At 38.5% G+C, this 17637-nt stretch overlaps 1 protein-coding gene across 3 annotated transcripts in view; it reads right to left on the bottom strand.

Moving 5' to 3' along the window:
* strbp (spermatid perinuclear RNA binding protein) overlaps positions 1 to 17637 on the bottom strand; it is a 75964-nt gene that overhangs the window by 31057 nt on the left and 27270 nt on the right. For all 3 annotated transcript variants that reach the window (XM_023961169.2, XM_023961170.2, XM_023961168.2), the window contains exon 3: positions 3855 to 4032. In XM_023961169.2, the coding sequence (XP_023816937.1) occupies positions 3855 to 3857 (3 nt within the window). In that variant the 5' untranslated portion in view covers positions 3858 to 4032. The remainder of the gene's footprint in view (positions 1 to 3854; positions 4033 to 17637) is intronic.

Genomic DNA, 17637 nt, shown 5'->3' with positions numbered 1-17637 from the left:
TCATGATTACTAGTGAGCTGAGGTGAAAATCGATGTTTAAAAGCAGCTAACTAAAGGTTTAATGTGCCGTCGCGTTAAAATGAAACCCGAGGTAATAACAAGTCGCTGCGTTTTAAAAAGTCTGACTAAACTTTCAGGACTTTATTGTGTGACCCCTCGTCAAAATCTAAGACACAGAAAGTGCCACAGAGTTAAAAGAAAGACAAAAAAACAGCTTCAAAAGCCAATCTGAAAATAGTCTAAGAGTGGAGAAGGACAAGAGACGCAAAAGGGGGAAAAAAAAAACTAACAACTCAGCCTTCTCTGCAGAATCCAGCAGCCTCTGGAGGGGACTGCATTAAAAATTCATCCGGTCATTTATCTGCACTCTGCTGGCCTCGCCACATTTTGCTGTCTTGCTTTATTGTCCACTGCATTCCTAGCTGTCTTTCAAATCGCCACACAAGCCTAGCACTACAGAAGGATGCACATGAATCATAACATATACACAAAATAAAATGTGTGGCAACAGGAAAAAAATTAATTAAAAAATAGCAGCGTTTTAAATGTTCTGATAATCATAAAATCCACCTTTATTACTTCTAGATTAGCATTTTTTGCAGGGATGACCTTCAGTGATCAAATAAAAACCCAAACTAGAATGCAAACATGATAGCAGGCAGGTGACTTAGTAGAAAAGCACTGCAACCCTTCTCTTTGCCACTGGTAATGCATCAGCATGTTTTAAAAGGTTTATGTGCTGCATATAAAATTTTATGACCTGACCTCTAAAAACAGGTGAGTTGACAGTGCAGGTTTGGGCAACGCTACATAACATTGAGTGATGGCATATATGCATCAGAAAAAGAGGCCAGAACACAAAAAAGATGATAAAAACGCATGATAAACCGTTAGTGCTTTTACTGGCTGATAATGGGAAATATTGCCTGGATGTATAGCCGAAGCAACCTATAAACAACCTTTAAAAAAATGGTCTGCGGTACAAAAACAATGTAAAGGAAGCATTACAAAATTTTTTACTTTAAACTAAAAAAGAGAAATCAAACCTTAAACAAGTTTTTTTTTGCTTCCTAACCCAAACCAACAGCTTCTTTGATTTATTCAAGGAGGCTTACAACAATAAAAAATGATTTGCTTGAAAAAAAGTACAAATATTTGATTAAATCCCATATTTGTGCCCTAAAAGTTGACAAAGATAATTGGAGAAAAGAGTAAGAACTGAACTGATAGAGCAAATCTTCTGATGGGACTTTATCTGAACAGCATTGCCTCCACTACAAAGTGCTCTGACTTTTCCCTGAAAAAAAAAGCTTTCCTGTAAACAGGGATGGGATGTGTTCCTATTAGAACATTTTCTACTCGTCTTTCATGCCTACTTTTGCAGTGACACTGAACAAAACATCCAAAAAGTCGGCTCCATGTCCCATGAGAGTGGATTGGACTTGCATCAAATATTTAGATCCAGGATCATTAAAAAGCATCAGAGGAAGCAGCAAATGCATCGCTATACCAGACGAGACAAACAAATACTAGACTGGCAGAGAACATTAAGGATTTTTGTAGTTAGTTCACAGGAAAAACTACTTTGTTTTCGCATAAGAGAATACTAATATGTAATATGTAATAAGTAATTTCTTGGTGTGATAAGAAGAGTTTCACATGCCAACTTAAAAGTAAAAGATCAGTTTAAGATTGGATCTTTTATAATATGTTAGTAATTGACAGCTAGGTATTTATATTTGAATAAAGACCTTATCTTGTCTCTGTTGATGGTCACCTAAATATGAGGCATTGGCAAAGACCTACTTGGAGCTGTTAACTTGTTCTCACGAACTAAGGGGATTCATTCAGAAGCTTTTTGAGGTTGTGCCGTCAATCTTACTCCTGCAATTATTTGACTTGTAAGCAAGGTACCCTGCTTATTGCATAAAGACGGAGTTTTCAATATATTTCTACTGAATTGCAGCAGTTAAACAATGAATAAAAAAGAAAACATAAGATTTAAAGTCTTTTTTTTATTACCTCATTCAAAACTTAACTATAAAATTCATTTTGTATGTTCTCTGACTTTAAAAAACTTTGTATGTTTTTACACATCTTTCAAATCCGTTTTCAATATGTTTCTTAAATAGATTTTGTCAGAAACTGGTGGTACAGGACTCAACATGCAAACATTTAATAAAAAAAACTAGAAGATGACAAAACACACGGAGAAACAAAACTGGTGGCAAAGCAGAACAGATGACCTGACAATGACTAACTGAAAAGCAGAGACTTCAATACACTGAGGATAAATAACACAAATCAAGGAAGCTGTGGATAAACCTGGTGTGCCTGACAGAGAGAAAACAGGAAAAGAGATCATGACCAAGACCATGACTAAAAAGTACTCAATCCTCACAGATTTCGGGAAGAAGACCATGAAGACTACTTTTGTTATAGTAAAGTATTTTGGGACGCCATGTTTAAGCTTCCCTGTTGCGGACCAGCACTTTTAGAGGTTGCTAAAAGTGCAGAGCAGACCACGCACTAAAACTAAAATAAATGTGTGATTTTGCAGGTTGGAAATAAGAATAAAACCAGATAAACCCGTGTGCTGATGAGATGCCCAAAGGAAGTGGGGTTTAAAAGCTGTGTGCTTCGTTGTGTGGTTAGACTTTGACATCTTTGCCAAGGTCAGCACATCCTGCACTGTGTCAAAATTAATCACAGTTCTGGGGTTTGCAACAGTGCCGTGCACTAGCCTCATTACCAGCAGTTATTAATGAGCCCAACCATGTTTGTGTCCAACTTCCGCACCTTCAGCAACATCTTATTTCCTCTCAATCCTGAACGCTCCTCCTCCACCAGACTGCATTCCCATTTACTGCATTCTTCCATGCTTCCCAGAGAAACAACTCCTCCACCCACTTTTGCACCTCCCTCCTCTTGTTCCTGTTGTTAATAATTCATCTTCTGATCAGCAACTACCCATCCCCATCCCCCTTCCCCAGGGGGGAGCAGCTCCCACTGTCACAGGCCAGAACCATTAATCAAGCCCTTATGCTCCACCACTATCCCCCTCAGTTCTTCCTCCTCACATCTCCACTGTGCACTTGTCCCTGTTTTCAAACGGCCTTTCAGTCTTTCATCTCCCATGCTTCTGCCTGTCATCCGTGTTTTTGTGGTCAAATCTGCTCTTTTTTGTCATTCTCTTCTTCCACGTCTCGCTTTAATCCTTGCAGCCATTCTCTCCTCCCCACAGAGAGTCTGTTTTTTTTTTTTTGTTGCATGCCCTGAGTGCTGTAGCAGTCTTTTTATGTTTCTGCGAGAATAAGGACCATAACTCATTTCTTCACTTTTTCAGCATAACAGCAGCAGACAGATGAGCTAAAAAAACCGAGATAAAAGTTGAGTCATTGTGCAAATCATCTTCTGTTTTCACTCTTTTTGCTATTATCCAGGACTATCATCACATTTAAATGTAAAGCACAGTATGGAAGCGAACCTAACAGCTTAAAAATAGAGAAAAACGGATGAAAAAGTGAGAAAATAGAAAAGTTAGAAACCATAATTCTTGTTCCTGTTAATTGCTGCTTCACACCTTTGGTGTTTCTTTACCTCTCATATTTTCTGTTTCTGACGTGCCTGTCCCTACTGAAACAGTCTCTTCTCCATTATCTCCTCTCAACAAGCCCTTATCAAGTCTCTATCTGTCAGCTGAAGACATGCACTACCTGCCGCCAGATAAAAACAGTTTATCAGATTGGACTTTCGCAGCCTTTAGCCCACAGGAGCCGCTTCTCCACTGCAGACAATCCACACCAGCACACCCACACTCCAACCTCCAGCACAACAAACAATGAATGCAATACCATGTCTGCAGGAGGAGTCGTCGCTAGTGTCCTTCCTGCCCACTTCTGGGGGTGGGCGGTTGACTGGGGTGGGGGGGTCCAGAAGCAAGCTTGCTCGTCAGGATCTGGGTGACACGCCGCTTCTGCTCCTCATGTGCCTGTCTGTCAGAACGGGCCACGGCTCCGAATACTTTGGTTCCTAATGAAAAGAAAGACAGACGGGGTGAGGGAAGAGGAATGAAAGTTTGATCAATACTGCAACAGCTAACAGGATGTGTAATGGAGAGGCTGCAAGCTTGTTTCACCTATAGCTGCTGAAAGCAAAGGTGCTGACCGGCTGAAAAAAAACAACTTAATATTCTAACCAATTAAGGCAAAGCATGTTAAAAGGAAACAAAAAAAACAGTTCCTGTATATGAATGAACCCTCCAAATCACACACGTGTACTCAGGAGTATTAGCCTGTTCCTCACACAGAGATCTGCTGGACTAAGCAGAGAGACGAGCGCACACAAACACATGCAAAGACCCACACTGGCCCTCATTCATATTTCATGAGTGGGCAGGGGGGCTGGGGGAGGAGAATGCCAAACAAACACTTACTTGTTTTCACACACTGGGATATACACGGACACCTTCCTCAGTTCAGTTTTTGAAAAATCAAAACAGACATATCCCTCTCACAAACCAGTGCCCGACTATGAACTGACAAACAATCACTTTGATTTCTGATTAACAATAAAATATCACAAAATATTTTTGGAACATTAGAAGTTAAATATCTAAAATTGTGTAAAAAAACATTCTAACAATATGCTTAAAAGCAATTAATAATTTGTATCTAATATTTTTAGTTTTACAATAAGCTGATCACTATGTGAAACAATTTTCCTTTAAATGTTTAACTTCTCGGCTGGAAGAATGATTACAAATCTCATCTAAACCCTAACTTTGACGCAGAGCTGTGCACAGTCAAATCTAATCTAGTTGGCTGGTTTCTTTCAGACCAACCACTCTCAGAGGATCTGAGTTCAAGATGGTGTCACAAACCTAAAGTGGTCTGCAGTTTGATAATGAAATCTGACATCATTATTATTTTTAGAAAAGTGGTCGGCTGGATTTTAACAACAAAATGTTGCATGGTAGCTATACGGACAGAACGACTCACTTTCCCCAAGATTCATTTCAAAACTTGATTTTTGGGTCAGGGTTTTCTTTTGGTGCAATATATATATATGATTTGTGTATTACAAAACAACAAATTTTGTTTTTAAATCTTTTTTTTATTTTTTATTTAATTTGCTAATCAGCGAGTAACAATGGCGGAAAACCTATTAGTTGGCCTATACCAAGTGTGTGCAATAAAATAAGAAACTAAATATTAAATTTGGTTTTAAATCGAGAATTGTGGCATCCCTAATGGAAGCAAAGATTTTACCTGCAGCTTTGCTTTAATGTTCAGATAACTGGAACCACGGCAAAAAGTCTGGATTAAGAGTGAATCAAAACCAAAGTCTTGATCTATGAAAACCAGTAAGTAAAATTCTGACACAAAGTCTACTTACTTCATTAGAAGGAAACAAAATGTGCAAACCAAAATCTGCAAAAAATGCTTTATTTAGAACATAATTTGTTATTCTATGTTTTTAATAAACACCTTTCTTTCCAGTTTTTTTTCCCCACACATACCTTTAGGCAGACCTTTTTTTTGGGGGCTGTCAGAGACTAAAACTTATGTGACTGATGGCTTTTTCGCATGAAAAGCTGCTTAAGTATTATATTTTATTGATGCGGTCTCACTAAAAGCTGAGAGCATTGCAGGACGTATAAAAGAGAAAGCCAAGAGTTACAAGTACAGCAGGGATAAAGAGAACAGAGAGACAGGACAAAGGGAATGGGTAACACAGGGAAGTGCAACACTTTAAGACAATGCATTGAGGGAGGAGAATGGGATAAGCAACAACAGCAGATATTGAGCCATCCCCATGGGACACAGACTCCAGCAGAAAGCACTCGTCATTTTCTCTCCAGCTCTGCCTCGCCTCCTCTAAGCTCCTGGCTTCATGCTTTAAAAACACACCTGGCATCGGCCGACTTTTGCCAGTTTCCTTACTGCCAGTGCTTCCTCCTAGTCACGGTGGAAGCCATCTTTCAACGTGGGGACATATGGTAATGTGTAAGAAACGCAGACATAGATTCAGACATGCAGCTGAAAGACATAACCGCACTGTTCCAGGCTCATTTGGCGATAAACCCACAAAAAAAAACCTCCCCTAACTATAACTAAACTCCATCTCTCTGTCTCTGTGGCATTTTTACTTATTTTGCTTTTAATCAGAAATGTACATGAAAGTATTCAAAATATCAGCAAAATGTAAGTTCAAATCTTTTTATTTTAATGATAAGATCTCAAACTGAGTCTTCTTGAGGACCTCAACTTGAGGCCAATTTGCACATGCTTCTCTGTATCCCACAGTGAGGTTAAATGGACAGCAGTTTCTTATTCTTAAACCTTCTCGTGGCTTTTGCTCTCAATTTTTCATACCCCCCCCCCCCCCCCTCTCTCGTTGACCACTAATGTGTTCCACCAGAAACCAATTTTCACCATTCCAATTATCCTTAAACTCTCTCTTAATTTGCACAATGCTGGCTGGTCATTAAAGCGTGATTGCGCCTGTTAGTCTCCTGAGAATGGAAGGAGGAGTGGGAAAACTGACAGAAGCTCTGCTCATTAACACCAGTGGTGTCTGCTGGACATTAACATGAGTACACACATCCACAAGCTTGTGCGCGGACGTCACACACCCTCTAATAGAATCTCTATGCATAGTTAGTATGTTTTACGCTAATTTGCTTTACGTGTGTAGAAAACACACACCTGTATTGCGTCCTTCCTTGCCAGTAAGGCGTGTAAAAAGGAAACGTAAAAGGACGGGAGGGGGGAAATGAGAAGCTGACAGCCATTCTGTCTGTGAACGACAGTTTACGCCTTTCTCATCTGATAACCGTCAAACAAGATGAGCTGGAGAGACATGAGACAATAGATTGACGAAATGAAAAGAACAGGTGCTAATTACCGTTGGCAGAGCCCATTTGCACAGAACTTAAAGAATTTATTGGTTATCCGCACCAATCAAGTTTAAATCTACAATGCATTGCAAGGAAAGAGTAAAATAAACCTGTGGAATATGTTATTGTTCGTCTCATAAGAAGTGTCAACATAAATGAATATGTGTTTCATAGTTTAGAATTTTGTTCATGGTGTTTGTGCGTGCAGATGTCAAACTAAGCTTCACAAGAAAAATAAAGCAGGCAAATTTCTGTGTTGCTTGAAACTTATTCCTAATTGTATTTTTAGTTTCTTTATCTAAACATTCCCTTATAACATGAACTGTGTTTTCTCTGTGAAGCTGTCGTATTTCTTCACTTGACTCAGCTTTGGTTTAAAATTAGAACTACCTCAAAGTGGGTGGAGTCGTCACAGCAATTATGCATGAAATTATAGTGATTTCCCTTAGATGTGACACAAAACAATGGAGGTCAGTGAGTTGAAGATAAATCTGATTCTAAACGGGGGCCTTTTTGCCAAAATCAAGATGAAAAATGAAAAAACAGACACAGGAGGGTGAGATGAAGCACCTTGAACACAGACAGGAGACTTTGGTAGGTCAGGCAGCAGTAAAAAAAAGGGCAAATACTAACTGACTGCATTTTTCTAGCAGTTGTTTAGGCTACACAAATACAGAAAGACTTAAATTAGTATCTTCATGGTGAGGCAGCTATTCATTTTGGTCAGCTGACAAAGCAAATCAGAAAAAGCCAATGGTCTTCCTTTCCTCCAGGACGAAATTTATTTATGTGCCAAGCGTCTCAATAGAAGCAAGTCAAAGTCAGCCAATGCAAACCAACAAGATCAATGAGTTTCATGTCAGATGTCTGCTGGCACGACAGTTATCAATTAAAAGATGCTAAAATGCAATCTATCCTCTGGGCAAAAACCCATGACTACCAGCTGAGAATAGACCTCCTTTATGGCCAGCTAGCCTGCTGTATTCCAGCATGGAGCACTTCACGGGTTCAAGAACATCTGCAAATGGGACCCACTTCAGCTTAGATAATTGTGAAGCCCTAGCCAATGTATTTCTCCTTTGTGACCAGCTGTGATAACAGACAGCAAGCACACCGAGTGGAGAGACCACAAGGCTTCTTTCAGCATCTCCCAGTTTCCACCCACAGCCTGACAGGAAGACGGGCTTGAAACGGCCATTAGATGTTTTTCAAATCTGTGTTTAAAGGGGATTTCTCTCTTCAGCTGTCACAGTGATCACACTCCCTGTGACGATAAGTTTTTGCTCATTACTTTAGTCATGTTTTGTGATGTTTTTTCCTCTCTTCACTCAATATCACAATTTCCAGCGATCCCAGCTGTTCCTAATGTTGTTAATTAGCCCTCTGTGTATTAAGTTTTCTGTTGGTCTGTGCCAGAGCTTCTTGTTTTCTCCCCCTTTGACAGGTTTTGCTTCAGGTTTCAACTCTGTCATAGTTTATCTCATGCTTAACTTCTTCATTGACATAAATAAACACAGGTAAATGAAAAAAAAAGTTTTTCCAAAGGGTTTTTAGTTTGCAGTTTTTACTTGCATGATCATTTCTAAGTTCATTTTACAGCTGAAAGGCTACTTGAAAGTACAAAAACCCAAAGCCTCATAGTTTATAACTGAAAAGTCCATCTGACTCCAAAAACACTGGAGTCATAATGTCTCCATTTGTGCACGTTAAAACACGTGTTTATTTAAACTAATCAACACAAACAACACCTCATGAAGACACTGATATTCTTCGGGTCAAAGGATGCAGTCAGAGAGGATCTATTCTTCAGCGCGTCTCCATGAACACCTCTACTGTTGAGTGTGTGTGTGTGTATATGTGCTGTGTAAACAGGTGCGAGCCAACTGACATGCCCATTTGCTACATTTATTTGTCAGCTGGTCTGAGACAGCACAGAACCACATGGAGACACAAGTGGTCAAAAACAACAACTGTGTCACACGTGTAAAGTCAGCAGGTTAAAGCGTATGATGATCTAAAGACCAACTCTGATCATCTTTTGATCAAAAAACCTGAGATGTTTTCTAGGACATAGTTTCTGCAGAATGGCAAATTCATCTCTGAGATGTGGGCAGGAGTAAACCTGTCCTTATTTCCCCATCATCCCTCCCTTTGTTTACATTTGTCCCCCTAGTTTACAGACCTTCACAACCCCAATCTAACAAAAATCTGTAGCACCTACGTCACAGCCACAAGCTTTTTCAAATGGGATTTCATTGTCTGCTTCTGATTCACAACGGTTGGAATAAAGAAATCCTCAGAAATGCAACTTTAAGCTTTCATTTTCTTTAAATATGTCCTCCATTATGAGTAAAATAGCTAAAACACGTTAAAAACACAATTTTCATTGGAGTGGGTCTTTAAAGTCTCACTGAGAAAAGAGCAGATGATTGCAGAGGGATCTTCATATGTCTGTAAAGACCGTGATGAGAACATGGGATGATTTAACTGAAGATTGAAAATTAAGAGCTGAATATTGATGAAACCTGAGACTTTTTATGAACCATCAATTATCTTTTCCCTCTGTGTCTCTTCCTCATTATTTTCACAAATAAATCATTTATTTATTTTCCTCTGCTTTTGTATTTATTTAATCTTTTATCACTCTTATGAATATTTAATTTGTACAAAAAATCCTGCCTTATTAATTACGTTGGAAAAAACGGTACTGCACATCAATAGCAGTACAGATTATTTTATGTATGCTGAATTTTACCTTTTGAAACAAAACAAATATAAAATAAATTCGTAAAAAGCAAACACATAAACAATGAAAAATATCTGCATTAGTCAGCTCTATTATGGAAAATGTATCCATACTGGACTACATTAAAGAAGGAAAAATTGGATGGTCGTAAAAGATCCCAAACAAATCTAACTGGTTTCATTTGTTGCTTATGTCAAGCAAACATTTGGCTATCAGGGTTTTCCCCTCCAACAATAAACACATTTCCTTCTGAGAATTAAACAATCATTTCCTTCTTTACACATAAAATAAGCTTTTTGATTTACATTTTGCTCTAAAAATATGACAGTATTTCCTTTGCAGATGAGAGTGATAGTCGCTATGATGGGAAAACAAGCAAAAAGTGATCTGCATCCTTAAAAGATGTTGTTTTAATTGTCTATACGTGTTGCATGATAATTAGGGGGAAAAAAGAAAAATACAAAGATGAAAAAAACCTCAAGGTAGGCATGTGCATACTTCTCAGAAAATGTTCTAGCTGGGATTAGAGCCACAATCACATAAGGACACGCCTGTGCAACCTTTTGTATCCGTTTGCATAGGATGTCTTAAGGATGTTGGTGCTCATCCACATGCCACATACATCCTAAACCACTGAGACCTCACGGCAATGACACTGTCGATTTTATCTGCATTATGCCTCATTAATGCAGGATTATGCAGCAGGCTCAACACATGCTGGGAGTGGACATCCCTGTTTGCTGTGCCTCTCCCAATGCCAAAGGAGGTCATACTAAGTGGAATCTATGAGTCTTTAACACCACAATCCCCTTTGTATGCGCTTTAATTGCAAGGTGTGGCAACTGCATAAAAAAAGCAGTGTTAAATTATAATACTAAATGTCCCTTTGGCTTTAAATGTATTAATCCCTAGTAGATTTTTACCATTTATTTAATTTCATCTTTTTAACTTTGAGCTAATCTAGTGGTTGGGTCTCCTCCAAACCATCAGAATAAATCAAAATAATAAGTAAATACTGAAAGCTTCATCATTAAAAAGTCATTAACCTTTACTGATTGATCCTTTTCCTTTTCTTTACCTTCGTCTTTTATAGCTTTCTAGGGTCAGCATTTACAGCACAGCAGAATAGAAAGTTGTTTAAAGGCGCTGCATGCACTGCTCAGTTTGCTTCCAACAATTTCTTGTCTGTGGTTTAGAAAAAAATATTTTGATACAAGTTGCAAATGAGATTTATATTCTGAAGTAAAAGCTCTTCACAGACAGATCTCTTAAATATCTGTAAAACCATTTTCCATAGAAACACAGCACAAATGCACTGACACCAGTCACAATACACACAAAAGCAATTACTTCACCTACTACAGCACAATGATTTCCCCAATGATCTCAACTTATGCACCTGCTCTGTTCCAACTCATTTCTGCTCTCCCACCTCTCTTATGCTTCCCTGCTGTTATGATATCCACACTTCAAACTCACAGCTGCTGTCCTTTTCTTGTCATCGCACTTGTTTTTTGTTTTTTTACAAGATTGTATCTATTCGGGACCACTTCCACATATTACAAAAAATAAAAAAATAAAAATAACCAGCATAAACATCTATCATTTACACCAATTTCAGGGAAAATAATTGGTAATGACATTTGTCGTTAACAAATTAGATTTGTAGCATATTCTGAATGCACATGTTCTATTACTAGCTCTGATACCCGGCCGAAATAATAATAAAACTCACGTTGAATAAAATTTTTAACAAAAAAATAAATATCACTTTTAGTAACACAAATGAAAACAAACAGAAAAATCAGTCAAAATGAATCCTATAAAGCCATTGTATCATGTTTGATACATCTATACTTGCTGTAATGAAACTGAAAAAATGCTTAACTTTTCAATATTTATTTTGTTATAATACAGTTACTCCATGTTGAAAATGTATGGATCAAATTTGAGTCAGTGGGTAAATAAGGAGCCTTTGTCCAGAAACACTCGTGTCAATATTTTCGAATCTGAAACTAACATTGTTGTAAGCAAAAATGTACAATTTTTAAAAATCTCAATCATTTGATGAAGTGGGCTTTACAGGGTTAATGTTGACTGTAAAAAGACTATCATATTTAGTGGGTTTTTCAGGGGTTTCTTAGAGAGGGGTTGTCTTCATGTCTTTTTGGTTCTTTGGACAGAACACAGTGTGGATGCGCCTGGGCCCAGTTGCAGCTCCAGGCCTTGAGAGGTCAAAACACAAAGAATGATGAGATGGCAAAAGGTAGAGAAAACGCTGATGCCCCTGGTGAGAAGGAAAATAGATAACACTGACAGGGCAGAGTTACTTCCCTCGATCGATTAATACAATGGAAAGAAGCTGTGCGTGTGTACAGTTTGTGCTGGTGGCAGAACCGAATACAGACACTTTACATACCTGTCCCTGTCTGTACCTACCGGTACATCTAACATGTAGACTGTATCCCTGCATTCACACATTGGTTCAACATTGCGTGTCCTGCGTCAGTGTGAGGAATAAATAGACTGTCACCAGGCCAGAGCTGAAGCAGGCTACAACAGGCTGTGCTTGTGTATGTGTGCATGAGTCGGATCCTGCTGTGCTGATTTCAGCAAGAACAGATGGTCCTACCAGAGCTCCGCCGAGACTCCACAGCCTGTAGTCTATGAGAGGACTGGTGCGTGTGCTTACAATGTGTATGTGCATGTCACTTCCCTCTTTGTAAGTTATCTCTGACACATTTCAGTTTTTTTTACCGGTGTTTTACAGCTCTGCCCTCACTGCGACATCCACCGACTGTTAAAAGTGCAAGTTACATCTTAGTGGTCTTTGGCCTACTTGTCTTCTCCGCCGGCACTTAGCAGCCTAATCCTGCTTGAAAGCCCTTTATTGCTAAGCTGGTGTTTGCCAACACAAAAAAGCTGTCACACCCCCCTCCCCTGCATTTGTGAGCGTTCCAGCAGTTTGTGCATATGAGAGTCAGAAACAACAAAGTTGGAAAAAAAAATAATTCTCAAGACAGCTCAGACAGATTAAAATTAAACAGAGGGCGCATAAACCATGAATATTATAGTCACAGACAGTTAAAGTCTAGAAGACGTATTGATTTGTAAACCATTGAAACTAACAAAGAAAGGAATCTTTTATTTACTTTGAATATCTCATATAATCCAGATTCTGGTGATTTTAGCATTTGGTTTCACAGATGCTGTGAAGTCAACCTTACTATTGTTAAGCAATCTAAATGTATGGTTATGTGGATTCTAAGGACATCAGAAAGGTTTAAAATTAATACAAGAGGTTATTTTTTTAACTTGTTTTACACTCCCAGCTGCCTCTCTGTCGGACTAACAATAGCAAATCTGTCTATCAATAATGAACAGCTAAGGTCATAAAAAGTTACCATTTTTAATTTCAGGCAAAAAAAATACCTCTCATACTTGTACTTATCTATGCAATAACTATTGCATTGATAAGTAAAACGTTCATTCATTAAGTATTATACTTTTCTTGAACGACAGATGAAATCCTCATGCTTAGGAATAACATAAATCAACTAAAATCTTTTTTTAATTGTGCTCCAGCTTGACTTCTTTTTTTTATTTGCTTCTAATCTGCACTGCTTTAGCAGGAGTTGATCTGTGTCTCCTTTGGTTCCAGGTCAATTCGGGCAGCGTGCTCGATATGACGGTGTCATTACACGCTTCCTTCCTGTCTGTCTCTCCAACTCAGTGGGGGACGACAGTTAAATGAAGAGAAACAGGAAGAAAGTGGAGGGAGGAGAGAGAGATAAGAGGGATTTAACAGAAATAGAGAGAAGGCCTAGAGGACAAAAAAAAGCAAAACATTACATGAAAAGTACAGAAATATGAGATATGTTATATGAATGTTGTTTCTGTACCTTTATTTTTCATTATCACAAAATTAAAAGAAAGTAGAAAAACAAAGTTTAAATGACTAATTAGAAAAGATTAAAGAAGAACTTCTCAACAAAACCAAAATTTATTTGTGTTTAGAAAAGCAGCAAATACTTTAAGATTTGCACAGGAAATAGAAACAATAAAGTCGATTTTGAAGGATTCTACCATCCCTTGGTAATATAGACAATCACATTGGTTACAATTCAGATTATTGCATTTTTTTTAATTTAACCGAACAACTCTCTATGGAGATCATTAATATTCTTCGTCACCTTTTGGAATATCCCTTCAGGGTTCGCAACAGTGAATCAGCTTTTACCGATTCTCACAGGATGTTTGCCAAAAATGTTTATGCTAGATGCCCTTCTTGACACAACCCTGTATTCTATCTGGCTGGGGACTGGCACAGTGGAGAACACGGATATAAAAGGGTAGGTTGGGTTTTATTGTGCTTGGTACATGCATTTGCTTTTATTCTGGAAGCAAAAGGTGTGGACAAAGATGCAGCTGATTTAAATGCTGAAGCTAGCTTGTTAGGTCATACCAAATGCGTCAGATGTGTGGAGGGTTGTCCTGATTTGCTTTTTCTTCAGTATTGGGGCTTGACTGTTTAAGAGAACTGGGTTGAGTACCGTAACTCCTTCCCCCTCACATTCCAAATAGGAAGTACCTTTGCTTTGAGAAGCCAAAATCCCAAAGACTTCTATAGAAAAAATTAACAACTATTACTCAGTCATTCTATTTGTCAGAATAACCATTCTTGCACAGCTACTTTTTTTTTTTTTAAACACGTTCTTCCAAATCCTCAGTTGTTTTTATTATATTTTCTTTTTCTCAACTTATTCAATTTTGTAACTGGCCAATCAGATTCCTCAATAAAAGCATGTGGTGTCCACTGGACTTCCAAAAAGCTCACTCTGCTTGGTGACAGCAGTTGCCATAGAAACGTGGATTCAGACTTATTCTGACCAACCATGGCTTACTAACCTTGTCTGGCTCCAAATGGCGGCATCTGTATCGTGGAAAAATGGTGACTGAATTGGTTTCATTTCATTGGAGCTGAAAGTAAGCAGTTTTATGGGTGACATAATCCTTACCAACTCCAGTTCTTCAATGGTGTTTACCAGTTTGTGTTTCATCCAGTTTGAACAGGCTATAAACCTTTTTATATTCAATGTTATGCAACTACAAGCTGGAACAGTCTGTCTGAGGTTGTGAGACAGTAAATTTTATAATGATTCATTTTTTTTTTTCATTTTCTTAACAGTTTTATCCCTTTCGGGGTCACGGGGCTGCCGGAGCCTATCCCAGCCACTTGTGGGCGAAGGCAGGGGGGACACCCTGAACAAGTCGCCAGTTTGTTGCAGGGTAGAATGTCCTCACTCACACACACACCCATTCACTCCCGCACCCACACCTATGGTCAATTTAGAGTTGCCAATTAACCTATGAAGCATGTTTTTGGATGGTGGGAGGAAGCCGGAGACCCCGGAGAGAACCCACGCATGCACGGGGAGAACATGCAAACTCCACACAGAAAGGTCCCCTACTGATGTTCTGTTTTTCATGTCCCCCAGCCGGGACTTGAACCGGGGGCCTTCTTGCTGTGAGGCAAGAGCGCTAACCACTGCGCCACCGTGCAGCCCTTTTATAATGATTATGTAAGTTTTTTTTTTTTTTTCAAAGTACTTCACAAAATAGGAAAATGCCTTAAAATCACAATACACAATAGTGCAAAGATTAAAAACTTTTATAATGATTATGTAAGTTTTTAATCTTTGCACTATTGTGTATTGTAAACTTATAAACTGTTTTTTTTCTTTAGTACCAAGTTGAAAACATGTAAAAAACAAAATACAAGAATGAAAGTAAAAACAGTAAAGTGGACTTGGTTTAATATTAGAGATAAACCAGGTCCAGTTGACTTAGTTCTTACCTACGATTTGGTGAAATCAACCTGGATAAATGAAAATCTAGACCAACATCAGCAGAAATGGTTAAAGAAAAATGCAGAAAGAAGACAAACAAAAACAAAAAACACAAAACAGGGGTCAGCAAGTGCTTCTGTTAGAGAGTTATTGGGATGGGTCAATTATTTTACTTGTGTACCTTTGAAGTATTTCTTTCCACGTCTTAGTCAAAAGCTACCTCTCCTGTGCTTTTAGGCTCCAACACTAAATCATAAACAGCTGTAGTGCAACAGTGGCTGACAGGCAAGAAGGAAAGAGAGTGTGAAAGAGATTCATCCTCAACTTTTCTCTTTGGGATTGGTCGCCATGGTTACGGAAGCATTTTTTTTTTTTTTTTTTGCAGCTGAATGTGGGACAAGTGTTGTGCAAGAGCGATTAAAAAACACACACACACACACACTGTGGTAAAAAGATGACATAGCAACAATGATCCGCTCCCACAGAGTGATGAGGTCTGGTCATATAGCTAAGTTGAATAGAGACTGCATATTTAAAAAGGAAAGTACTTACAGCAAAGGTGTCCATCTGGTTTTAGGATCCTCATCAATCGAGAAACATGCTCAACAGAGCGTGCAAGATGCAATTACAAAAGCTCCTCTTCCATACTCAGCACTGCAGCAAGCTAACCACCATATAATTGATCTCCAACAGAAAACACATAGGGTGGCAGGCAGAGGCAGTGACCCAACACACACTGAGATGGAAAACAGAGACCGAGGAGGACAAACAGCATCAAGAGACTATAAGATCTCATCTTACAAGCAGACAATCAGCCTCCATCTATCTTTCAAGAGCTATGGAAAACTGTAACAATGACTTATCCAGATCCAAGTTTAGCAGAGAGCACCTTTAATAAGGAACAGGGCATGCTGGGATCTTGTTTCGAATGTGAAGGTCTAACTACAGTATCACCTTTGGGTAATTTGTCTGAATTTATTGACAAACCTTGAAGAAGAGTAATTTAACTTGTGCATCAAATTCTGATTTCTTAGGTCTCTTAATATTAAATCACACTAACTCAACTAAAAGTTGGTTATTGCCCATTTCTAGGTAAATCTTTTAGATAACTTGGCATGTTTTCCCCTTTTTTTAAATGTAGTAAAGGCAAAGATTTATAGGCATTATTAAAACAATTCATTGAATTTACCACTTCATTTTTAATTTAAAAAAAAGTAATGCCCCGTAGCTTTCTCAAACCAGTAAGTGTGCCAATATTGAGCTCAAGTCAGGGACAAGTGTCAGTTTTTCTCTGCAATAGCTTTGTCAATAAGGCCATTTGGTGTAGCCAAAATTACTGAATAAATAATTCATGAGGAACAAAAGAAGAATGACTTGTAAGGGCTCATGCTGCTCAGCAGTGTTGCAGGGAGATCAAGCAAATGTGTGCCTGTTCATAGAGTTGAGCTGGTGTGAATGAGCAAGTTTGTGTAAGAAGGAGAGCGATGCGCTCCACTGCGCTAACCAGCAAAGTCACTGCTTTCTCAAGGACACTGCGGCTAAGGGGCAAGAAAGTGGGAAGGAATGACACACGGGAAGAAACACAAGTCAGGAAGATAGTCAGGAAGAAACACAAACAATGACAGAAAAAATAATAATGAGGTTGGAGAGGGAAACAAAGGAGTCGAGGAAAATAATGGTGGTGGAGGCAGCAGCTGGGAAAAGTATGAAGAAGAAGAGAGAGAAAAAATAGGAGGAAACAAGTGAAGGTGGGAAGATATCTTTACACTTATTAGTGTTTAAAAGTGTGTGACCATTTGGTAAGACCAGGTTGTGTGAAATTATTTTTTGTTGAATGTTAGCATTTTATAGGGATTTTAAACAACACAAATCTTTTGCCTATTGAAAACAATTCGATGTCTTCCAGTTTGAAACGGGTGTAAAATTAGCTGGAGCCAGGCCAGTTAAAAATATAACCATGAGGAGGAGCGTTAGTCAGAAAAACTGACAATTAATATTCATGACGCATTTTTTTAAAGATGTAGTATATGCCCAAAAATATGGGAACCATGGTTGTTTGCATGGCAGCTGATCCTTGACTCTCCACCTTTACATTACTGATCCTGTTCCAAATAACTACAGATGTAGTTAAGTTTTGATAA

This window comes from Oryzias latipes, chromosome 12 (assembly GCF_053564925.1).
Source record: "Oryzias latipes strain Hd-rR chromosome 12, Olatipes_Hd-rR_3.1".
In the NCBI taxonomy this organism is placed as follows: domain Eukaryota; kingdom Metazoa; phylum Chordata; class Actinopteri; order Beloniformes; family Adrianichthyidae; genus Oryzias; species Oryzias latipes.
The sequence above is the reverse complement of the archived record's forward strand: the minus strand, read 5'-3'. Positions and strand labels throughout refer to the sequence as shown.